We start from the raw sequence: 25,138 nt of genomic DNA on the forward strand, positions 1-25,138 counted from the left end.
CATCTCCACTTCCTCCTCTCCTCTTTCTTCCTCAACGCTCTCCTTTTTCTCTATCTTTTCCTCCTCTTCATGGGGCTCATTCTCTTTATCACATTCTTGTTTTTCCACACTCTTAGAATCTGCCAATAAGCCATAATCCTTTTTTAATTCCACAAATGCCTCCTGGACTCCTCTCCGCACCGCCTCTTTTATCGCTCTGATAAATCTCTCCGTTTCTGTCTCTCCCCTTTCAAGCTCCTCTGCTCCTTCCTCCGTCTTTCCTTCTATTTGCTCCATTTCTCTCAAACAGCATGGAGCCTCTATCAACAATATCTTCCCCGAATCTCTCCCAGTTCACACAATCAAGTTCCACTCACAGTTTCTCTTAACTTTTCTTCCCTCCTCCAAAATAAGTATTTGTAAGTCCGTCCCTTTCAGTTTGCCGGCCGCTTTTGTTTACCTGTTTGGGCTTTGTCGTCTGGAGGTCTCATCCGTTATCCCAGCTGAAAGTAATTTTGTGCCTCGATATTTCTGCTTGTTCTTGAGTTCAATCAACACCTTATCTCTTCTTGCATTTGCGTTACAAACAAGTCTCTCTTTTTTTCTCACCCGTGCAGTTTTAAAAACTCCGGCGGCTGCGGCTTTGCAAAGTCATGGCAGCCATGTTTGCTCCGTCGTCAGTCTCTGCTTCTGGGGCGTTTTCTGGACACCCCCCGCATTGCCGATTACGGGGGGGGGGAAATGAAGCCCCTTGCTCCAGCAGTCCATACCAGGTCCGCTGGTCGAGGTTCCCCGGCAACCGGAGCCCCCGAAAAAAGACTGACGCATTCGGGCGGCTCAGCGTTCGCTAGAGCTCGCCCGTCGTCGCGCCATACCGGAAGTGCTCCGCCTTGGCGTGGCGGTCTTGATGGGCCTTCTCGTAAGCGGTGGCCTCCCGGATCGCTTTATCCAGGTCCAGGTTGTCCTGGCAGACCAGCCTCCCGCGGAGTTTGGGCTCCCTTAGCCCCACAAGGAACTGGGTCAGCAAGGTGTCCACTAGGTGGGGAAAGGAACAATTGGTGGCTGCTCGCCTGAGCCCAGCCAAAAACTCGGAGTCCAGCTCGTCCGGCCCTTGGCCCCGCGCACAAAAGTCCATGCGCTCGGCAAATTTTGTGGGCTTCGGTGAGAGATGGTTGGTCAATGCTTTCACCAGCACAGGGTAGGGCTCATCCTTGGTCTGCTTAGGTGCTATGAGGTCCTTGAGTAGCAAGACGGTGTCCATACCGCATGACCGAAGGAGATGAGCTTTTTTCTTCCCCTGGTCCACAATGTTGTGGCAGTCGAAGTAGTTCTCCAGGATCTCGAGCCAGGTCTCCCATTGTCTGGGGCGGGAGATATCGAAGGCAGCGATGCTTTCCTGGGTGGCCGCCATCTTCCTGCTACACGTCGCGCAACGGCGAGAACGGTGGAAATTAGTGAGCGTAGGGAAGGAGTGCCGCAGGGCTGCCTACTAGTCAGCGATGCAGTGCTTGGAGTTGTGGAGCAGCGCGAAGAGCTGCGCCTTCGATGAAAAGGTCCAATGCCGGTGGCGGAGGCGATTTCAGCGAGGCAACTCCACATGGAGGCAAGCGGCGTAGATGGTGGAGCGGTGCGGTGCTGCTCTCGGGGTCAGTGGGGCTTGGCTCAGTGTTGCGGTGCGGTGCTGCTCTCGGGGTCAGGGGCATGATGCTCAGAGCTAGGGAGCGGTGCGGTGAACAGCGCTTCTCGAAGATGCTCGATGCTGGCGACGGTGGCAAATTCGGCGTGGCGGCTCACGGCGATGTCCGGAACTTGGTCTCTGTTCAGAGGGAGATGAATCCCACCTTCGTCGCCAGTGAAAAGTACGCAAACGGAGAGTGATTTCAGCAAAGAGAGTTTAAGTGTTGGTGGTCTGAAGCTTTCGGAGACGGCCATTGTGACAGAACATGTCTGAGCAGCAGATCCCGGTGCTCTTGGGGAGGGGGAAGTTTAGTGTTGGGCCTAGGCAGAGTAATAATGGAAGGATGCGGAGAACTAGAAGAGCTCGGTGTCCTTCCAGCCTACGGCCCATCCCAAGGGTGGCTGGCAGTGCAGCCAGGATTGGTATTCCCCCTCCGTCATTGGTGTTGTGTAACGCCAGGTCCATTAAAAATAAAGTCACAACCCTACGGGATTTTGTGACTGAACATCAGGCGGATCTGGCATGCATGACCGAGACCTGGGTGAGGAAAGGGGAAACCCTGGCTCTCACCCAGTTAGCCCCTCCAGGATACTCAGTCCTTCACCAATCACGGAAGAGGGGACAGGGGGAGTGGTGGCTATTCTCATTCGGAAGGCTTACTCCTTCAGGGCACTCCCGGCTGTAGAGATTGCGGGCTTGGAAGGTGTCGGTGTGCTGCTGGGGGCTGAGGAGAGTTTGGTGATTTGGCTGGTGTACTGACCGCCTAATGCACCGGCCAATAGTCTGCCGTCCCTGCTGGAGGCCATATCAGGCTGGGCGTTGGATCACCCTTGACTGATTGTCTTGGGTGATTTCAACGTCCACGCTGGGGACGTGACTTCCAGCCAGGCTACGGACCTGGTGTCGTCCATGGCGGCACTGGGACTCTCGCAGTTCGTATCGGCCCCCACGCATCGGGCTGGTCACATGCTTGATCTGATCTTTGCAGCGGGTGTGGAGGTGGACCAGATCACTGCTGAGGCAGTGCCATGGTCGGACCACCTGGCCCTGAGGGCCTGTCTGAGCATTCCACCTCAACCCTGTATAGGTGGTGAGCAGATGTTTGCTCACCCGCGAAGCCTGATGGACCCGGTGCGGTTCCAGATGGCTCTGCGGGATCCGAGGCCCCCTGGTGGTTCATTGGATGAGCTAGTGGAGGACTGGCATGTTCGACTCTCTACGGCCATCAACGAGATTGCTCCCAGGCGTCCTCTCTGCACTCATGTTAGGCGGTTCACCCCGGTATACCCAGGAGTTGCGGCAGCTGAAAGGAGGACTGAGACAACCAGAGAGACGGTGGCGTCGCGCTTGCGATGAGGCGACAAGAGCATCTTATAGGACGTTTATGAGATCCTATGAGATGGCAGTTAAGGCTGCTACGAAAGATTTCTATGCGGCTGAGATTGCATTTGCGAGCTCACGCCCGGCCCAATTATTTAGTATAATTCGGAGTTTGACAGACTTGCCCCAGGGTAAGCGAAACGCTAGGGAATTGGATATTGGCTGTGAGGTTTTTGCGAGCTTCTTCGCAGATAAAGTTTTGGAGCTACACCGTGACCTCCCCACCACAACTGAGACAGTGAGCGAACTTGAGGCCCCTTGCACGTCTTCGGGACCTGGTTTAGAGTGTTTCAATCCGCTCAGTCTGGACGAAGTTGACATATTGCTCGTATCTGTATGCCCAACTACATGCGACCTTGATCCATGCCCCTCCTGGCTCATTAAAGCGGGACACGGGGGGCTACGAGGCGCACTGCGGGAGATTATCAACACGTCCCTCTTGGAGGGACAGTTCCCGAATGCACTCAAGGAAGCGATGGTCCGCCCTCTCTTAAAAAAAACCATCTTTGGACCCGGTCGAATTGGCTAATTACCAGCTGGTGTCCAATTTGCCCTATTTGGGAAACTTATTGAGAGGGCAGTGGCGTCACAGCTACAAAGCTTTCTGGAGAATGCTTCAGTCTTAGATGCCTTCCAGTCCGGTTTTTGCCCTGGTCATGGGACTGAGATAGCCTTGGTCGCCCTGACTGACGATCTCCGAAGGCATCTGGATCGAGGTGGTGTGGTGGGACTGTTGTTGTTAGATCTGTTGGCTGTGTTTGATACGGTCGACCACCAGTTGCTGACCTATTGCCTCACCGACGTGGGGATTCAGGGGCTTGCCCTTCAATGGTTTGCCTCTTTCCTGCAAGGTCGGGGACAAAGGGTGGCTGTCGGGGACTGGCATTCCCATAGGTATCCCCTTAATTGTGGGGCACCACAGGGAGCAGTGTTGTCATCGATGCTATTTAACATCTATATGCGCCCCCTTGCCCAGATCGCCCGGAGTTATGGGCTTGGGTGTCATCAATATGCAGATGACACCCAGCTCTATTTGATGCTGGGTGGCCGGTCGGACTCGAGTACTGACGACCTTCATCGGGCATTAGAAGCTGTGGCTGGTTGGCTCCGGCTGAGCCGAATGAAACTAAACCCGGCAAAGACGGAGGTCCTGGGCCTGAGTCAGGCCGGTGCGGGGTTGGGGCTCCCTCTCCCAACCTTCGATGGGGCGCCTTTGGTGCCAGCGTCTGGGGTTCAGAGCTTGGGGGTGCTCCTAGACTCCTCATTAACAATGGAGGCCCAGGTGGCAGCCACTGTCAAGTCCGCCTTTTACCATCTTCGGCGGGCATGGCAGTTGGTCCCCTACCTTGACCGCAATGACCTGGCCACAGTGGTCCATGCGACAGTCAAAATTATAATGCCCCCGAATAGATCTATGGTGCAGCCTCATTTGGAGTACTGTGCGCCGTTCTGGTCAATGTATCTCAAAAAGGGCATCGCAGACCTGGAGACAATTAACAGAGGAGGGCAACCAAGATGATGAGGGGGGTGGAGCACGCTCCCTATGAGGAAAGGCTGAAGGGCCTGGGGTTTCCCAGTTTAGAAAAGAGACCAGATTCCAAGAAGCACAAGGTTGTGGGTGGAAGCAGTCTGCGGCCTGGAAGACAGAACAGTGGATAACACCTTGCTTCATTGCAGATGACTATGGGACTCCCAAGACAACCTACTACCAGCTGGCCCTGGACACCCTGGCACTGTGTGCAGAGAAGAGCCGAGATGCTGTGGAAGCCAGCATCATCCTGGCCAAGGCAGCTGATGACCTGGAGTTTGGGGGTCATTTCTCTGTAGGTAAGGAAACAGCATTTTGCTTATATTTGTTGGTTTAAATTGCATTTTTGTTTCAGCCTTCCTCCAAATAAATGATGGTGGTATACTTGTTCTCTCCCAGCATGCTTTCACTTTCACAGCATTCTTGTGAGGTTGTTTAGGCTCAGAGACAGTGACTGAGCTGAGGTCAGTGAACTGTATGGCTAATGTTTTGAACCCAAGTCTCCATGTTCTAAATAAAACACTAGCCCTTTTACCACACTGTGTCTGCACAGTTGCACACTGCAATGAGATACGTGGTGCTTACGTGTTCCATTTCTCTGGCATCTGCTTTTTACAACCTTCTTGTTCAACACCCACAATGCATTCCTTGTCTAGTCGGCTAAGCATCCAATTCTCAACCTGCCTGCACGTTCCCCTTCTCCATTTGAACCTCTTGACAAACCTGTGTGGTAGCTGAGGCGGAGTGACTGGCCAAGGACATCCACTGAGTTTCATGGCTGTGGTGGGTTTATTGTATAGATTACAATGGAACTTTTCTGCTTACCCCCTCTGATTTTGTGTGTGTGGGTTTAGCCTCTGATCCTGATGCCGCTCCAGGGCACACCCCCTCCCCCCTTGAGCCTGTCTGCAGAGTGGCCGTGGTGTCTGGGGGGGCCATCCAAGCCCAGAGCAGTTCCAGTCAGCCATGCGGCCACCCGTCCCAGAGCAGCTCGTACCATCCGCCACTGCCAGGATCAGGCCAATAGCCCATCTAGTCCAACACTCCGTGTCACATAGTGGCCAAAAATACCAGGTGCCCTCAGGAGGTCCAGCAGTGGGGCCAGGACACTAGGAGCCCTCCCACTGTTGCCCCCCCAAGCACCAAGAAGACAGAGCATCCCTTGCCCCAGAGCCCCTATCTATCCCTTGTGGCTAATAGCCACTGATGGACCTCTGCTCCATATGCTTATCTAATTCCCTTTTGAAGCCGTCCATGCTTGTAGCCACCACCACCTCCCGTGGCGGTGAATTCCATGTGTTAATCACTCTATGGGTGAAGAAGGACTTCCTTTTATCCGCTCTAACCCGACCGCTCAGCAATTTCATGGAGTGCCCACAAGTTCTTGTATTGTGAGAAAGGGAGAAAAGTACTTCTTTCTCTACCTGCTCTATCCCACGCATAATCTTATAAACCTCAATCATGTCACCCCTCAGCCGTCATTTCTCCAAGCTAAAGAGCCCCAAGCGCTTTAACCTTTCTTCATAGGGAAAGTGTTCCAACCCTTTTATCATTCTAGTTGCCCTTTTCTGCACTTTTTCCAATGCTATAATATCCTTTTTGCAGTGTGGTAACCAGAACTGTACACAGTACTCCAAATGAGGATGTACCATCGATTTATACAGGGGCATTATGATACTGGCTGATTTGTTTTCAATTCCCTTCCTAATAATCCCCAGCATAGCGTTGGCCTTTTTTATTGCAGTCGCACACTGTTTTGACATTTTCATTGAGTTATCTACTACGACTCTTGGTCAGTCTCTGCCAGTTCGGACCCCATCAATGTGTATTTGTATTTAGGATTTTTGGCTCCAATGTGCATCACTTTGCACTTGGCCACATTGAACCCCATTTGCCACATTGACGCCCATTCACCCATCCTTGACAGATCCCTTTGGAGTGCCTCACAATCCTCCCTGGTTCTCACCACTCTGAACAACTTTGTGTCATCTGCAAATTCAGCCACTTCACTTCACTCCTATTTCCTTCTTGTTACTTTGAAAATTGTCTTTGTGTAATGAACTATTCTTATGCCAAATTACATTATTAAGGTATTGTTTAACTCCAAACAAGTATAGGGTGGCATGGTTAGGTAACATACAATTCATAATTGTTGCCATGTTATGATATATAGAATAGTTTCCTGTTCATAGAAATTAAAGAATAATACCGTGCCATTAAGATTATGGATATCTGTCTTTGATTACATTGGGTTGCAGTGAATTCTGATGTTCACTGGTATAAGCTTACCTTTGGCCCAATCTGCATTTGCCAGGTGATGAAGTTTTGGTCTGCTGTGGCACCGCCTCTGCTTGCCTCCAATTCCAGATCGGGATAAAGCTAATCTGTCTGTATTTGTTTGGTCACAATATTCTAGAAGAGTATATAGAGTAATTCAATGCTTGAACACTAAATGGCACTTCCGCACCATGTCACACTTTTTCTGTTCATTTAAACACTGACCGTGCTTTGCGTGGCCAATTTCCTTGCACAGCAAAAACCCTGTTTTGCATCAAGTCCCTAACTAGCTATAGGAACCCTTATTCCATTGGATACTACATAGCTTTGCGAGTCAGGGTTTTCAGCACTTGTGGACATCAAAATGAAAGTCAAAACTAACTTGAATGCAAAGATGACATGGACATGTCAAAGACCACTCCACCATTTCTACTTCTTATTCATGCCAAACAGCAGTCTTCTCACTGAAATGTACTTTTGAGCAGTATTAAGTTTACTTTGTTTTTTATTTGCACCATTTGGATTTATTTTAATATTTTCAGGAAGTGCCCATTAATTAAGATACATTGTATGCAGAACTTTGTCTCTGTTTACGTACATTTTTCTGGGGACACGGTCCATAGCTTTCAACAGATTCTCAAAGGGATCCATGATCCAAAATAGGTTAAGAACCACTGTATTACATCACCCTGATTCGTGCTAATCTTTCCTTCACCGGGTTGTCTCTTGTCACATGGGAACATCATAAAGACATATTGATTTTGCAGTCCTCATTGTTCTAGTGATGATAAGTCTAAAATTTTGTAAGAGGTGTATGATAATAGTAAGATGTGATTTGCAGATACTGGGGCAGTAGCAAGCTTGGCACTAACATGCGTGAGAGAAATGAGCAAGATACAGCAACGTGAGCTTATGACGGTTATTGAGGAAGCACTGGCTAAAATGACAAAGCAAATGCTGGGTGAACAGCACAGCAATGGCATCATTGGAAATATCTACAGCACTGGCCTAGCAATGCAGGTATGTGTGGTGACAAAATGCTTTTATGTTTCAGATTTTTAAATGCATGTTAATTTGTATATTTAGACTGACTACTAAGCTCTGTTATTGAAATTGTAAAACAAAAATGTACTGGTTTAAAAATCACTGGGATATGATTGGCTAAATGGATAGCCCTGCAATCAGGTAGGGGAGACCCTTTTAGAATCCTGAGGAAAGAAAGCAGGAGAGTTGGTAAAAGAGCAACAGCCGAGAAATGACAAGACGTTAGAGGTCATGTACAAGCTCCAGCTGCAGAGAACTGTTAAAAACTATAAGGAATTTATTTATTTTATTATTTAAAATATTTATTTCTACCTTATTGTACTCAAGGCAGTTTACAATATAAAAAACAATAAAAACAGATTTTAAAACCACAATTTAAGACTGCCACCAATTGTTCAAATGTGGTCCTAAATAAAACAATCTTCGACTGCCTCCTAAAGATAAAGGGGGAGGCAGGTGCCCCTTCCTGGGGAGGCTGTCTCATAATTGTGGGGCTGCCACTGAAAAGGCCCTCTCTCCTGTACCCACCATATAAGCTTCTTTGGTTGATGGAATAGTTTTTGTTGTTGTTCAGTCACACAGTTGAGTCCGACTCTCCGCGACCCCATGGACCAGACCACGCCAGGCCTTCCTGTCTTCTGCTGTCCTCTGAAGTTTGCTCAATTTCATGTTCTTTGCATCTATGACATTGTCTAACCATCTCATCCTTTGTCGTCCCCGTCTTCTTTGACCTTCAATCTTTCCCAGCATCAGGGTCTTCTTCTCCAGTGAGTGCTCCCTTCTCATTGGGTGGCCAAAGTATTTGAGCTTCAGTTTCATTATCTGGCCTTCCAGGGAACAGTCAGGGTTAATTTCTTTTAGGATTGACTGATTTGATCTTCTTGCAGTCCAAGGGACTCTCAAGAGTCTTCTCCAGCACCATAGTTCAAAAGAATCTATTCTTCGGCGCTCGGCCTTCCTTATAGTCCAACTCTCGCAGCCATACATGACTACTGGGAATACCATTGCTTGGACCATGCGTATTTTTGTTGGCAGGGTGATGTCTCTACTTTTTATCATGCTGTTTAGGTTCGCCATCACTTTCCTCCCAAGGAGCAGGCGTCTTTTAATTTCATGGCTGCAGTCACAGTCTGCGGTGATTTGATGACTAGGGAGCCATGTACCTGATGTTATCTGCAGGTCGTCTTGAAGAAACAGGCTCTGAAGAACTGCTCTTCCAAAAGCAGCATCAGTTTTAGCACAGTGCATCACCACCAGGAACTTCTCAAAGGCTGAAGTCAGTGAACCAATAGCAGACCTGCAGAGATATGTCACCAAGTATCTGGAGAAAGTGGCAGAATCAGGAGCCATAATGACCCTTTCACAGTACTAGCTTGCTTGATACGTTCGCATCAAACTTTAAAGCCAGGCATCTTTCCCGGCATTTGAAAGACATGTTTGCACTCACTGGAGAAAACCCTGATGCTGGGAAAGATTGAAGGTCAAAGAAGACGGGGACGGCAAAGGATGAGATGGTTATGAAATGAGTGCAATTGTGTGATAGTTTGAACATTCCTTGGCATTGCCCTTCTTTGGGATTGGAATATATACTGGCCTTTTCCAATCCTGTGGCCACTGTTGTGTTCTCGAAATTTGCTGGCAAATTGAGAGCAGCACTTTAACAGCATCATCTTCTAAGACTTTGAATAGCTCAGCTGGGATACCATCACCTCCACTAGCTTTGTTGTTAGTAATGCTTTTTAAGGCCCATTTAACTTCACATTCCAGGATGTCTGGCTCGAGGTCAGTGATTATACCGTCGTGGTTGTCAAGAACATCGAGGTCTTTCTTGTATAGTTCTTCTGTGTATTCTTGCCATCTTTTCCTAATCTCTTCTGCTTCTGTTAGGTCCCTACCGTTTTTGTCCTTTATCATGGCCAGCTTTGCATGGAACGTTCCCTTGATTTCCCTAATTTTCTTGAAGAGATCTCTAGTCCTTCCCATTCTATTCTTTTCCTCTATTACTTTGCATTGTTCATTCAGGAAGGCCTCCTTATCTCTCCTTGCTGTTCTCTGGAAATCTGCATTCAGTTGGGTAAATCTTTCCTTTTCTCCTTTGCCTTTCGCTTCCCTTCTTTCCTCTGCTATTTGTAAAGCTTCATCAGACAGACACTTTGCTTTCTTGCATTTCTTTTTCTTTGGGATGGTGCTGATTGCTGCCTCCTGTACAAAGTCACGAACCTCCGTCCATAGTTCTTCAGGCACTCTATCAAATCTAGTCCCTTGAATCTATTCTTCACCTAGTAAGGGTGGCCTTTCCCTGTGATCTTAATTCCTTCATATATCCAATCCCAAACCATGTAGGGCTTTAAAGAAAAAACAACAACACTTTGAATTGGGCTTGGTGTCAGACTCCTGGATACATCAGTTCCCAACAACATTCATTCTGTAGAATGATAAGTTTATTGAGACATTGATAGGATCCAGCCTGTACACCGACTGTGTTAGAACTGAGGTCAAGACACAAAAGCAAAAGATATACAGGGTTCAAGCAAGGCCCCTAAAAGGTTCAGAACCAATCACTCCTTGGGATTTCACCCGCCAAATGGAACTGCTGACCATCCCCCTCTGGTGTCATCCCCCCAACATGTAAGACAAAGCAAGCACAGAAAGATGAGACTCAAGGCCACATCAAAGCATCCCAGGAAGCAAGAGTGTTTTGGCTCTGCATTCTTCCACCCCCCACTCCCCGGTTACCATGGCAAAGGAGCTGTAAAATGCAAAATGAACAGCGAGTTTGACACTTGGAAGCAGATCAGTAGCCAGTGTAATATTGTGATCACATGCTCCTGATAGCTGGTCCCAACCAGCAGTGTAGTGGCACCATTTTGGACTATCCGCAGTTTTAGAACAGTCTTCAAGTATAGCCTCAAGTACAGCATATTGCAGTAGTCCAGTCTAGACATAACTAAGGCATGGATTACTGTGGTTAGATCAGACTGAACCAGGAACAGGCCCCGATGATGCATCAGACAAAGCTGGGCAAAAGCACTTTGAACCACTGCAACCACCTGGTTTTCTAAAGCAACTGCTGTGTCGAGTAGCACTCCCAAGCTGTGAACCTGGCTTTTCATCCAAGACTGGAGAGATTGGAAGTCCCTGGTCTGCCTTTCCACTACCCTGTGGAAACCAGCTCTCAGAGGCCCTTGGCTGGTAGTTCTGTAGATTTTCTGCTTTTCCTGCCAGCTCCTTATATACCTGCACAGATAGGATCTATACAGTCAACTGCTGATAGTTGTCAGATTTTGTTCTGATTGGTCTCTGTAGTCGGTAGTTTAAAATCCCCCTCAAGTCATTCCTTCAAACTGAAACCCTATTCTGAGCTTGAAAGTCCTTCTCAGTGATTTCCTCTCCTCTCCTTACCAATAGTCACTAGATTAACTTTATAACCATTATGTTTCCCTCTGTCAGACTCTTGGACAAAATTACTATCAACAACACTCTCTGGCAGTGATTTGTTTATTGAGAAATAAAGATGTTCCAGGCCAGATTGATACTGCTCAAAACTAAGGTTCTGGTGAGAGAATCCAAAGATATTGACAGTTCAAATGAGCAGTTACATCCAATCGTATTCCCCAATCATCCCGCCTAGCTTTCGTGCACTCTACACCCCCCCACATAGACCTCTGAATATACGTTTCCTTTATCTATAACAGTGAAGCAGGCACAATTAGGCTCCAAGGTCATCCCTGACAAGGGAAGTATCTGAGGAAGAGTTACATCGCCACTACAACAGAGCTGTTCACACACTCGCCCACTAACACCCCTCCCTCAGGAATTTCCGTCCCTCTACAGGCCCAACAACCCCCCCAAAAACATGGCAAACTAGAGACCAAGTTTGACATTCTTTGTGGAACTCACATTTGGACACCTTGGCAAACAGGTGGTTTTCATAAAGTGCACTCAGTACTTCTTACACCAACTGCACATGTGACTCCTTATCTTTTGAATACATCAAGATATCAAAATAAACCAGGACCCCTTTGTATAGGTGCTTGTGCAACACTTTTTTATTATTATTATTATTATTAAATATAAAAAACAGTTAAAAATAGGAAAGCAAGTCCTGGTGTTTATGCAGGGCAAACAGGGAGGTGTCGATTTTATGTGCTGCTCAGGCTTCCAAGAGGGGCATCCATTTTTCTTGAAGATTGTCAGGAACAGGTTGATTTTCGGATCGTAGGATGCTAGTGGAAACTTTGTCCTGTAAAAAGAAGTCCCACAATTTCAGGAACCAGTCACTCAATAGCAGCGTCTTCTTGGATTTCCAATGAAATGCAATAACATTCCTAGCGGCCACAAAACACAATGTGCAACACTTCATTGATTAAGTTCATGAACACTCCCGGCGCTCCAGCCAAGCCAAACGACATCACCAGATATTCAAACTGGCCAAGTGGAGTGTTAAACGCCATCTTATGTTCGTCCCCTTCTCTGAGGCGCACTCTAAAATAAGTGTCTTGTAAATCCAACTTGGTAAAATCCCACCCTGTGAAGCCTCGGCCAGTAAGTCTTTGGTGAGGGGAAGGGGGTAGGCGTTTGACATAGAGACTGCATTTAACCCACGATAGTCTGTGCACAGTCTTAACCCCCCATTCTTTTTCTTCTGGAATAGAACTGGCACTGCAAACAGGGAGGCTGCCCCGGTTTAATGAAACCCCTGGCCAGATTCTTATCAATGAACTTTCGCAACTCTTCCTTCTCAGCCGGTCTCCTGGAATAAAGTTTCCCTTTAGGCCTACAGTCAGTTTTGCAATGGGATGGTGGCCTCCAGAATTCATATCTACAGCTTGGTGTGCTACCTTGGGGGGGAACTGGTGGTATGGGGTTGGGGTCATTGAGAAGAGTGCTGGAAGTTTGGAGTCATTGGGAGGGACATGTTCCTGTGGGGAAAGGACTGTTGGGTTGGTCATGTGGGGTTGACTACTACGAGACAGGTGAAGGATGTGCATTACTGCCAGAAGAGGCAAAGGAAACTGAAGGACGGGTTGAATAGAGTATCCCAAAGACGGGGTGTGGATCCTCCAGTGGGCGGGATTGAAAACTGGGGGAGGCTAGAGTAGGGGAGGACTGATCGGTCCCCATAGCGACGGGATGATCACACTGTCTTGGCCGATGAACCTGCCCAACACTCATCGTGGGATGAGGTGTGACTGTCCAAGTTCAACACCCCAGAGCTGGCCTTGTCCACTGATCACCTTGCCAGAAGACAAAAACCCTCATGACGAAATGCTGTGTCATACCATGGACACCACAGAGTGTTGGAAATGTGTTGAATGTCTGAAGAATAAGAGGGGAGACTTGCATCAGGAAGGCAGCCACTGCCACCCAAGGAACCGTCCACACCACCCACAGCAGCTAACATGGACGCTGATCGAGCATCCCAGCAGGATATCTCACCTGGACGGTTCTTGCGTTGCCAGCATAGGCGAGAGAGGACAAGGCCTGGAAGAACCGCCATTTGGAACACCGACAGGGCAACTGCTTGGCCAGCATAATGACATGGAGGCACACACGTCGGGGGACCTGGTAGGATCTCAATGTGGATGGTTGTCGAGTATCCAGGTGGCAGAATGAAGGGACGCGACAGGATGACCCACCTACACAGATGGTGACGTGACGGTAGGGACGTTCCAGTTGGGCAGACTTGTGACCCCCGGGACCTAGAGGCCTAGACAAAAGGGAAGCGGCTCACCTATAAGTTATCCCCCACTGGAGGGACATGACAGCTGATGACCCAGACTCTCTGTGCATGGGAAAGACTCCCAAGCCCCACCGTCAAGAGGGACTTCTGATCTCCGACAACAATATCTGCAAGGAGACTAGACAAGCATGGAGGCCAGCCGTCCTCATGGGTGGGTGGCGTTCCCTCCCTGGGCTCACCCTCCACCCACCGGCAATGTGACTCTGGGCAGGGGGGACCCAACCCCTCTGCCTTGCCCGGGGCCTGGGGAACACCCACACAGGGACAGGTGGCACTCTCTCCGTGGGCCCATCCACCCTTAAACAGTACAGTGATCACCAACCAGGGTGACTGGCATGGGAACATCCCAGGAGGGGGGCATTGCTTGCAGGGGGTGGGTAGCACTCTGTCCCCGGGCACCACAATCCACCCACCAGCAATGTGACTCTGGGCATGGCTGACACACACACACCCCGCCCTGCCCGGGGCATGGGGAATAATAATAATAATACAATAATAATACTTTCAATTTATTGATCGCTTTTCCCCACTCATGCGGGCTCAGAGCGATTTACAGTTACTCAAGGAGACAATGGACTAACAATATATTCGTGGGGGATAGGGAAGACAACATACAATATTTAATCACACACACATTGTAGCTGGTCGGAGGATCCATCCGCAGGCTGTATCAGTCATTTCCCAATGGCATGTATTCTGTCGGCTGGCTGATGATGTCAGAGCTCTCGAAGTTGCACTGCCACACTGCCACCGCCTGGCCGATTCGCTCCACTGCAGGGGATGCCAAAACAGATTTTTCCCACTTGTGCCCACCCCCTTACAGGTGGTCCCCAATTTATCTGCTTGCCGAAGCTTTCGAATCGCTGGGTAGACAATGAGCTGGGTAGACAAGGCTGGTTGCTCACACCAGCACGGAACTAGAACTGACAAAGCTTGGCAGTTCAGATGTTATAGTTATGCAGGGGATTTACCCACTGCACCATCACTTCCTGGGCCCCACCCTCCACCTTGAAGGCAACATGACTCCAGGGCAGGGGGGCCATCACAGGGAACGTCACAGGAAGGGGAGAACATCGCTCACATCTGTTAATTGTTTCTATTTTTTAATTTTGGGGGAGGGGGGTCCCTGGGCTAGAGAAGGCCAAGAGGCTGTCGAGGACCAGGGTGGCTTTTGATGGATGTCTCTTCCTGGGTTTCATGGCACAGGGAACGTCCCCGGAAATGGACGGCATCGCTTGCAGGGGGCAGGGGGCGCTCTCTCCCCGGGCCCACAATCCACCCACCGACAATGTGACTCTAGGCAGGGTCAACCCCACTGCCCAGCCTTGAGAACACCCACAGGGGGGCAGGTGGTGCTCTCTTCCCAGGCCCCACCCTCCAACCCAAAAAACAATGGGACTACCGGGCAGGGGGGCCGTCGCAGGGAACGTCCCAGGAGGGGGAGGGCATTGCTCACGTCTGTTAATTGTTTCTATTTTTTAATTTTCGGGGGAGGGGGGTCCCTGGGCTGGAGAAGGCCAAGAGATTGTCGAGGACCAGGGTGGCTTCCAACGGATGTCTATTCCTGGATTTCCTGGCGCAGGAGGGGGAGGGCATTGTTCAGGTCTGTTCATTCTATTTTAATTTGGGGGGGAGGGGTTCCCAGGGCTGGAGAGCGCGGGGAGTCTTTGAGGGCCAGCGTGGGTATTGACCGATGTCTCTTCCTGGGTTGCCTGGTGTGAAGGGGGAGGGCATCGCTCACATGCGTTGTTTTTATTTTATTTGGGAGGGGAGGAGGTTCCCTGTGCTGGAGAGCGCAGTGAGACTTTGAGGGCAGCAGTGGCTTATGACAGATATCTTCTCTTAGGTTGTCTGGTGCAGGCAACACCCCGAGAGAGGGAGGGCATGGCTCACGTTCCTCAGTGTTTATATTTAAGTTTGTTGGGGGAGGATCTTTTTATGGCCAGCCGGCAGGCGGACGGGAGCCAGGTGAAGCCATGGACAGCCTATTGGTGAAACAAGTGGAATGTACCAAATCTAGCCCGCGAATGAGGGGGGTGACTTGCCCCAGGCTCGCTGTGTGGGCACAGAGGACATTGGTGGCATCCTGAAACAGTTTCAGGGTGCGCGCCACCTGGGACAGGGTCAGCCAGTCATTGGAGCTAATGCTCCCCCCCCCCCGCTGGATGGACACGGAGGACAGGATGTCCTGGAACACCGTCTTCTGCTACACCAAATGAGCAATCATGGCATAGGAGGGGTTCCACTGGGTACCGACGTCCTTGAGGAGGATGTGCTCTGGCTCAGCCACCTCGCCCTGCCTCTCTCTCAGCAGCCATGAAGCCCTGATGCTTCCCGAGAAGTGACCCGCCAAGCGCTGGCAGTTCTCCAGCAGGGAACTGATCTCGGGGGTGCCCTCCCCAGCTGTGGCACTGCTGCCCAAGCTCAGGGCATCCTCCACTACCAAGTGAATCTCGTGCACTATGCAGACGATGTTTCTGAGTTTGGCTTTTTCGGCAGCCCTGCACATGTTTGGGCTGCCGTCCGCGGCCAGATAGCCACGGGTGATCTGTTTCCCCCCAAACCAGGTCTTCAGGATACTCCAAATGGCTGCGGAGATATTCACTGACGTGTGCTCCACATTCATATCCTGAGCATGCAGGAGCACCGCCTTGTAGCCGAACGAGAGTGTGGTCCTCTCCATTTGGGGGGGCGGGTACCCCTGCCCACCCCAGAACTCCTGGGGTTGCCACCTGTGTGCGGTGAGGTAGCTGTGCGGCTGGGGTAGCTGTGGTGTGGCTGGGGTAGCTGGGGTGCTGGCCAGCCACCAAGTGGATGGTTCTCCCTCACACCTTGACTAGCTCGGCTTTCACCAGACACATTGTGGACTGATACATGGCGAGCGGCACGCACTGACTCATGGTCCTCCTGGAGGGAAGGGTGTACCACAGGGCCACACAACGTCGGAGCCCCCGAAAGCCCACACCCTCCACTAGAGAGAAAGGCTGGCCGTCCAGGGCGATCATTCGTCCAATATACTGAGTGATCGCTTCGTGAGCCCTGGCCCTCGTCCTCTTCCCAGGCGCTGGGGAGGACCCAATGAGCATGCTCTCTGGAAGGGTCGTGTGCGTGGGGGAACCCAGGGGGGAGGCCACAGACCCCACCGTGATGGCCCACCCCTCCCGGCCTCCCTCTTCCCATTGACTTGGAGTTTGTGCCCTGTGCTGTGTGGCAGGCTCAGGGGGCCCACCCACCAGTGGAGTCAAATTGGGGTGTGACTGACGCAAGTGGCTCTGTAGTACACTAGTGGTTAAGTGATGTGGATCCCTCCCCCGACGAACATGTACCCCGCACACCTGGCATTCCACCACGCAGGGATCACTGGGCGGGATGCGGAAGTACTTCCACGCAGCAGACTGCAGCCGTGCCCCCACACTGCTCAGCGGGGTGCTTTTCAGGCATAACCATTTCCCGGACTCAGACCTTGGACTAATAGGGGTGCGTACCAACGGTTGAGGGACAGGTGGGCGATTACAGCTGGGAATCCCCGGGCACGGAATAGGATGACATGCTTCAGCCATCGTCACCACCCTTGCCACTAGCGACGGCGGTCTCCTCCCTCTCATGCATAGTTTGCCCCTGCAGCCCTCCTGGAACCAGGGGGGCTCTCGTCCGGTGACCAAGACCAGACCCGTGGATGCTGCAGGGGAACCTGATGTGGAGGCCGCTGACAAAGTGCCCGAGCAGGAGGGCACTGGTGTGGGAGAATCCAGTTGTATCCCACCACCTGTGGTCAGTGTGCCCTGTCTTCCCATATGCCCACACCCATGACCACGACCCCTTCAGGGCCCCCTCAGCCCCCCTCCACGTAAGACCCAGGTAGTGGGGGTGAAAGATTGGCTGCTTGAGTCATGGGGAAACGCTGCGAGGGTCAGTGGGTTGGGAGCCTTGTGGGCAGAGGAGGGGGGCCCAAAGGCAGAGACTCGACCCACCCAGGGAGAAGGGTTTCTTTATTTTGGCAGGGGCAGTAAAGGCAAGCCCCGCAGTCGGTGTCAAGAACAGTTAATCCCCACAGAAATTGCTTTGAGAGTGGGATGCCCACTTGGCATGGAAGACAAGGAACTGCCATGTCTAAGACCGCAGTGACCCAAGGAAAAAGGGGGGGTGCTCTTTGAAAGAAGAAACACGAGCCCCGCTGTCAGTGCCAAGGGCAAGCTGCAAACCTCCCCCAGGAAATGGTAAGAGAGTGGGGTGCCCACTTTCCAGGCCAGAGAGAGAACTCTGAGATTAGGGACTTCAGCAACCCAGGGAGGCGGGGTGCAGAAAGGGGAGTAGATCCACACCTGTGCCCAGGAGACTTTGCCAGCTCCCCGCCCCAGAAGGTGGTTTGAGACTTGGTCACCGAGGGGGGGGGGAGAGAAGGAACTCTGCAACTGGGATCCTTGGTTACAAAATGAGTGTTTCCAGCTCTAAGCAGTTTTTCTCCGCAGTTCTTAACTGTTGTTTTCCAACTGTCTCTGCACAACATTCCGTCAGTTCTCACAGCTGCTCTTAGGATGAGGCGGAGCCAAGTCTGTCTGTCACAAATAGTAACATCACAACCCTGACTTTGATTGCCCAGGCTAGCCCGTTCTTATCAGATCTCAGAAGCTAAAGCAGGGTCGGCCCTGGCTAGTATTTGGATGGGCAACCTCCAAGGAATACCAGAGGCAGGCAATGGCAAACCACCTCTGAAATGTCTCTTGCCTTAAAAACAAGTCTAGCTCACCACCTAGTGGTGCATAATGCTAAAAGAGCTAGAACTTCTGGCTGCCGGACAATCTTAGGATCTCCTGGCTATATTACACACATTGCCATATGGTTATTATTGTTGCTGTTGTTGTTGGTAGTAGTAGTAGTAGTAACATCACACATACATAACACACTGAAACTATGTTTTACACAATTCTAATAAGAGAAAGGGGGTTCGTGAAGCAGTCTATCTGGATCCAGTACGTATGCAAACAGGCAGTGGCAGAATGGGACACTGATAGACCATTTTGCTATTACCATAAACCAGGAAAGAATGAGATCCAAGCAGGGCCGGCCCGAGGTTCTTCAGCGCCCTAGGCGAAACTAGCACCCCCCCCAGATGAGGCTGCCTTGTGGTTCCCCCCCTCACTTTGAGTCCCCCCCCCGCCGCATGCCTCTCTATGCGCCCACAAAGAAGTTCCACGATGACACTCCGGCCTGGGAGAGAGGCAGAGAGGGAGGGAAGAGGGCGCAGCAGGAGGTGGGGAAGGGATTCCTCCCCGCCCCCCAAAAAATTATCTTTAGAGGCAACAATCCCCCCGCACCCAGCCCCAATCCGGAGCGCACCCAGCCCAAGCCTGGCTGGCTTCCAGTGGCAGCCAACCCACACCCAGCGGCCTTAAAATAGCCTCCCTCCCTAGGCTGACAATGGGGCATGGAGAGGATGAGCGCTTGATTGACAGGTGCCGTGTCCTCAAAAGAACTGGGCGGTGTGCTGCTGGGCGGCTGGGCTGGAGGCAGGCAGATGGGTGGACAGGCGGGGAAGCCAGAGTGCAGTGCCGTGCCGGGTGGGAGGGGAGGAGAGGGGAGGAAAGGGAAGGGGGGGTCATAGTGTCCCTGGCCCAGGCTTTTGGCAGGGGGGCAAGTGCAGTTTGGCGCCCCTAAGGACCGGTATGCTCTAGGCGAATGCCTAGTTTGCGAGCTGGCCCTGGATCCAAGGATTCCATTCCTCATTCCTTCCTGTCCCATCATCATTTTCTCTGTTGTAAGCTTCTCTTACTTCCCTTTTCCAGGCACTCAGTGTTACTTCTCAGTTTTACAACGCTGGGGCATGGAGCTGCGTGAAGACTAAGGAGAAAGTACTCCAGGAGATTTCCCTGGGAGCCTTTAATAACCCTGCTGCTGCTGCTCAGATCCTGCCTTCTCTGGTGGGCAAAACATATCTGGATGTGAGGAGCCCAACTTGTTCCTCAGGAAGTGGTAAGACATCACCCAGTCACCTATTAAAGGAACCCGGCCTGAGGGGGAAAGGAGAAATAGTAATAATAACAACGTAAGTGCTTTGGGAATTATTTCCATGGGCATCACAGTGGAATTAGTCAACCACATGGATCTTTCTGGATGGATGCAATACTAGGTCACTAGATGCCAGTTGGCTTACTTACAGGATCATTCTACCTAACGGATGTCTAGTTGTGGTATGCTTGCCACTTTTTCTTCATTTCAAAGAAATGTTCATTATTTGGCTTTGATAGAAATACTCATGGAAAATAACAGTTGCACAATTGCAAAAAGCTTCCTTAATACCTTATAAGGATAGTATATTCTAAGAAAGCAGTGCTAATGTTCTACCATATGTAGAACCTAACCCTAACCCTAACCCTCAGACATAATGTGTGTTGTCAGATGTGCATTTTAATCCGCTGTTGCCCCGCCTCTAATTGATCCAGAGTATACTGATCAGGCTCACCCCTTCAAAGTGCTTTTACCCCATTCTTGAGTGATCAGACACATATGAGACCCAGCAGCCAAGGAGTGCTGCCGTCGGCCATTTTTTAAAATAGTTTCTCCCTTGAGCATGCCCACAAGCACTGCTATGCCTCCTGGGATATGTAGTTCTTTGGGCTGTCAGCCATTTTTTAAAATGTTTGTCCTGTGGGCATGCACACAAGTGCTGATCAGCCTGCTGGGACATGTAGTGTCCCTCTCTAAACTTTTCAATTTATCCTTTCCCCAAAGCACAGGAAAAAGCTGAAGTACAGGGGAGTTCTTCTTTGAAAGTTTTAATGAAGAAAACAAAGTTTAGAGCAGCCTCTGTGGGAGAGGGGTAGACAGAGAGAGGTGCGAATGTGCAGTTGAGCACTTTGCTAACTAGTAAAAAAATGACAGCTGATAAAAAAAGAAACCAGTCAGACCTGCCTGACAGCTTGGGTGTGCAACAGAGCAATCAGACAACAGGAAATCCGGTTTGAAACCAGCTCAGACAAAAGGACCAGACCTTCACAGGTATCAAATAAGCACGCAGTAAAGAGGGGGGGATGGGACACAGATGATTGGGGCACGACAGACAGATGTTGCTGTCTGATCATGCATTTTAAACCTGTAAGGGAACAGCAACAGATTAAACTGCACATCTGATCAGAGCCAATGCGTTCCTTATTTTAGAGCATTCAAGTGACACTCTAAATTGAGGTAGTTTAATTAGGGATTTCTTGAAATTATTTATTGAATTATTTTATAAATTTATAATTCCAAGTGTTCTTTTTAATTGTTTAAGATATTTGTTGCCCTGGGGACCCTGGAAAGGTGGCATAAAATGTTTTAAATAAATAAGTAAAAATAAATAATTCCTGAGGTGTGCAAAGTTCTACACAAAACGTTATCCTTCACTGCAGAACATCAAAAGCCGCTGCTCATTTTGCCACCAAATCATGGCTTGGGCCTTGGGGCTCTCAATAGGCGTGTGAATTTAAGATTGACTTTAGGCGTTAGGGGCTTGACAAGTTACCTACCGTCTCTCCTTTTGCTTAGGTTCCAGCATCACAGTACAATACACCATAACCAATGTCATAGTAGGACCCAATTTCAGCTATTCCATCATTGTGAATGTGCCAGAGGGCTCAGTGCTGCTCACTGTCTTGAATGCAGCTCGGTGTGCTAAACCGAATGAATTCAGGTAAACGAAGCTTTCATGGAGACAAATAACCACACCAGCACTTCAATGTGGTTATGAAACTCAGGATGCAAAACTGTCAGGCTGTCATCTTTCAGAGCATAATTTATTAATTCCTTTAGTCAATGTCTGTGCAGCCTTTCTACTCAAGGTGGAAACACCAGTGAACTCCAATTTTTATTATCTGTTTAATGTTTTGCTTTTAAAAACTAACATTTAAACCTTTATCATGACTTTCCCCTTCTTTTATTTTTGCTACTTTTTACCTTGATCTATCTCCCTTCTGCTCTTTCTTTATCTTGTCTCTTTCTATTACTACCTTCACCATCTGAATCACTACCATTTCTGTAAAGCTTGCCTGTTGTTTTCTTGCAGCTTTCAAACAGAGCAGACCTCATGGGGGCCAATGGTTGTTTCTATTCATAACATCCAAGCCAGCACCAATGAGAAGACTTACTGGCAATTTTTAAGTGGTGAAACACCCCTTGATCAAGGTAAACTATCTCAGAAAGAGCAGTATCTCTGAGCTGGAGGAAATGGAAAACACCTGTCAGCAATAAACTCAATAGAGGTTATAGGGTAGTGGCAGAGTATCAGACTAATAAGTCCAGGGAGATAAGGGTTCGAAGCCATACCCAGCCATGATGAAGCTAACCGGGTGGTCTTAGGCCTCTCTCAGCTTGTCTCATGGGGATATGGTGAAGTTAAAACGGAGGAAGAGAGAACAGTATGTTTTGCCTTGAGATCCTTGGAGGAAGGGCAAGATTTTTTTAAAAGTCATAGATAAAAGGAATCCTGTCCTCTAGACAGCAGTAGCAACCACCTCAATATCTTAACTTCTGCTTGGCTTGTTAGTGAAGTATTTCACAAGAAGGTAACTACTAGGAACAAAAGAACAGAACACCTGCACTATCCAGATTCTCGCCTCCAATGTGTCAAGCAGCCAGAAGAACAATTAATCCACAGATTTTGCCTATTAAGAGGGGGGGGGGGGAGTAGCATGGGCCAGACTACAGGATGAATGGCAGAAGCAGTCTAAAGTGCCGGCCAAAGAAGGAAACTGGGGTGATGGTGGGAGGCAGCTGGGTCAGTGATGTCAGGGTCTGACCAGAATTGGAATATCTTCTGAGAGAAAGGACTTAAGCCAAATATCAAGGTCAGGGATGATATTGAAGGGGGCTGAGGGAGGAACAATATAACAGAGAGGTACAAAGAAGATAAGAGGCAGAATGAAGGAGAATTTTCCATTTTAAAAAATTCATATTGAAATCTGTATCACAACTCTGGGGACCATGGATATAATTTCTGAACATTTTTAAAAAAGAATTAGTAAATGTATTTTCAGGAGGTGCTTTCTTCATTACTTTATTAACTACAGTAACAGGTTTGTTCTTTAGTAACACATTGGCCACAGCTTCAGCTTGTGGTACAGTTCTGTGGATATGAATCAGTTGAGCCTCAGCATACATCTGATATAAAACCTGTATTGGCACAAGCATATCACGTGTGGAATGCTACTCCTTTTTCAGTCTCACATCCTTGTGTTTCAGGGGTTGGCAACTACAAGCCAGTGAACAGTGAGCACATTGAGGCTATCTTCAGCCGATACTGAGTGGGCAGCTTTCCGAGGCAGGACAACGAAGGCTCAAAAACACCCGTCCCACAGTCTAGCCTCCCTCCAAGCTAAGCATTAACAGACGTTGAAGCTCAGACACACAACATTCAACCTTGCTGCATGCTTTGTCATAGCTACAGTGCTGTTGACAATAAAGTGTAGTTGGACTGCAATTTATCTTTTACATTATTCTTCAGTTGCAAAACTGTGAAGTTTCATAACTTACTGTCAGGGATACACCAAAGTGGAAGTTTTGTTTTAATTTCTTTTACCATAAATGTTTGTATTCCCTGAATGGTTCAAGGCAGTTTATAAATATTTGATATCCGTTAATAAATACTGTATGGAAAGCCTTAAGAATGGATGGAATAAGGAGCTAGATCACCCTATTTTGCCACAACAATAGGATATGGCCTTAAAGTTTATACCTGCTCGCTCTGTGAATCTTAAATTGTGATTTATTCAGCAAAAAGTGATGTTTAGGATATATTGGACATCACAGCAACTCTTTAGTAAAGGATTGAGTAAAGGGTCTAATTGCTGGCATTGTAACTCACAAGATGTGATAAACATATCTTTGAGCGTGTCCAGTCAACACACAAGATAAACATATGCTCTGAGCGTGTCCAGTCATTTGGCTTTTCTGGAAGGAAGTTATAGGGTTGCCAGGTCCTAAGCTCTCACCAGCGAGGGGTGGGAGTTCTCTGGAAGGGGTGTGTGGGGTGACTGCCAACATGATGACATCATGCAGATGTGACATCATCATGCCAGGGACGTTGCATGGCAATGCTCTGGTATTTGGGGCAAAATTCTATGGTTACCATAGAGTTTTACCCCAAATACCAGTGTGTTGTCATGTGATGTCCCCCACATGATGACATCACTTCCACATGACGTCATCACATCCAGGATGGTGGGCTGGGTCATGGCTGTTGGGTTTCCCCTGATGGCCAGCTGTTGAATCTCCAATGACTCCAAAATAAATCCACGTTTAAAGGTTAAAGCAAAATTTATTTCAAAGCGTTTGAAAGAAGCAGGAACAAAAGCATTGTCAGGAATGGGCTCATGCCCCAGAGGGTAACATAATAAAGGAACTTTGAACTAAGTTATAACCAATAGATCCCTTTCCCGCCGGCGCGAATACAGAAGACACTGACAGGTAATTACATGGGAATGTAACAGTTTGCCGTTCTCAAAACAGACCCTTAGTTCACAGGCGAAAGACACCACTAACGAGCAAGCAGATAACAGAGTTTCACTTTCCCCCACACCAGCTGGATAACCTTGAGCCGTTCCAGGCACCTACAAGAGAAGAATGTGAAATACACAACAGAGAGGGGCACGGGGCGAAGGGAATACACTCAGGGAAGCTGAGCCCTTAATGGCAGCTCGCTGACATACTGCCCTCCCGAAAATACCACTTACTCCATGTCTCCCGGAATCTCCCGGATTGTCAGGGAAACGTTTATGAAACTGACGCAGCAGATAAGGGGCCCGAATATCCCCTTCTTCCACGCATTCCCGGTGCTGGGGACCAAAATCCACCCACTCAATGAGATACCAACGTTTTCCCCGTTTCACCTTACAGTCCAAAATATCAGCAATTTCAAAATGTTCCTCCCCTTCGAGCAATATAGGTGGTGGAGGGGCCTTTTCCGGACGCCATTCCGACGAACCGGTGTCCTTTTTCAGGAGACTCATATGGAACACCGAGTGTAAAGCTCGTAAATTTTTTGGAAGTTCCACATCCACAGCTACGTTATTAAGGATTTTCCGAACCTTAAAAGGACCAATATATTTCCACCCAAGTTTACGACTTGGACGCAACAGCTTAACACCCTTCCTCTGTCAGCCTGCGCTTTATAGGCTGCCTTAGCAGCATTCAAAGTTTCACATAAAAGAGGCCAAGCTTGTTGCAGAGATTGACACCAGGTACCCGCATCAGTAGGCTGAAGGGGTAGTTGGTCCCCCCAAAAAGGTAGAGGAGGACTATCATAGCTGAATACGGCCTTAAAGGGGGATATGCCAATCGAACTGTGATCTGTGTTGTTGTAACAGTACTCAGCCAAGGGGAGAAGATCACACCAGTCAGACTGTTGGTAATTGGTAAAGCAACAGAGGTACTGTTCCAAAGTTTGGTTCACGCGTTCTGTTTGTCCATCAGTTTCTGGATGATAGGCACTACTGAGGCCTTGCTCCACCCCCATGGTGGACATGAGTTCCCTCCAAAA

General features: G+C 49.1%; 1 protein-coding gene across 1 annotated transcript in view; it reads left to right on the top strand.

The window, feature by feature from the left end:
- GIF (gastric intrinsic factor) overlaps positions 1–22,997 on the top strand; it is a 54,553-nt gene extending 31,556 nt beyond the window's left edge. The window contains exons 5-10 of the mRNA XM_015419699.1: positions 4,715–4,864; positions 7,684–7,862; positions 19,413–19,599; positions 21,151–21,295; positions 21,668–21,786; positions 22,843–22,997. Of these exons, the coding sequence (XP_015275185.1) occupies positions 4,715–4,864; positions 7,684–7,862; positions 19,413–19,599; positions 21,151–21,295; positions 21,668–21,786; positions 22,843–22,904 (842 nt within the window). The 3' untranslated portion in view covers positions 22,905–22,997. The remainder of the gene's footprint in view (positions 1–4,714; positions 4,865–7,683; positions 7,863–19,412; positions 19,600–21,150; positions 21,296–21,667; positions 21,787–22,842) is intronic.
- Positions 22,998–25,138: the final 2,141 nt, after the last annotated feature.

This window comes from Gekko japonicus, unplaced genomic scaffold (genome assembly GCF_001447785.1).
Source record: "Gekko japonicus isolate JY-2015 unplaced genomic scaffold, Gekko_japonicus_V1.1 scaffold1660, whole genome shotgun sequence".
Lineage (NCBI taxonomy): Eukaryota > Metazoa > Chordata > Lepidosauria > Squamata > Gekkonidae > Gekko > Gekko japonicus.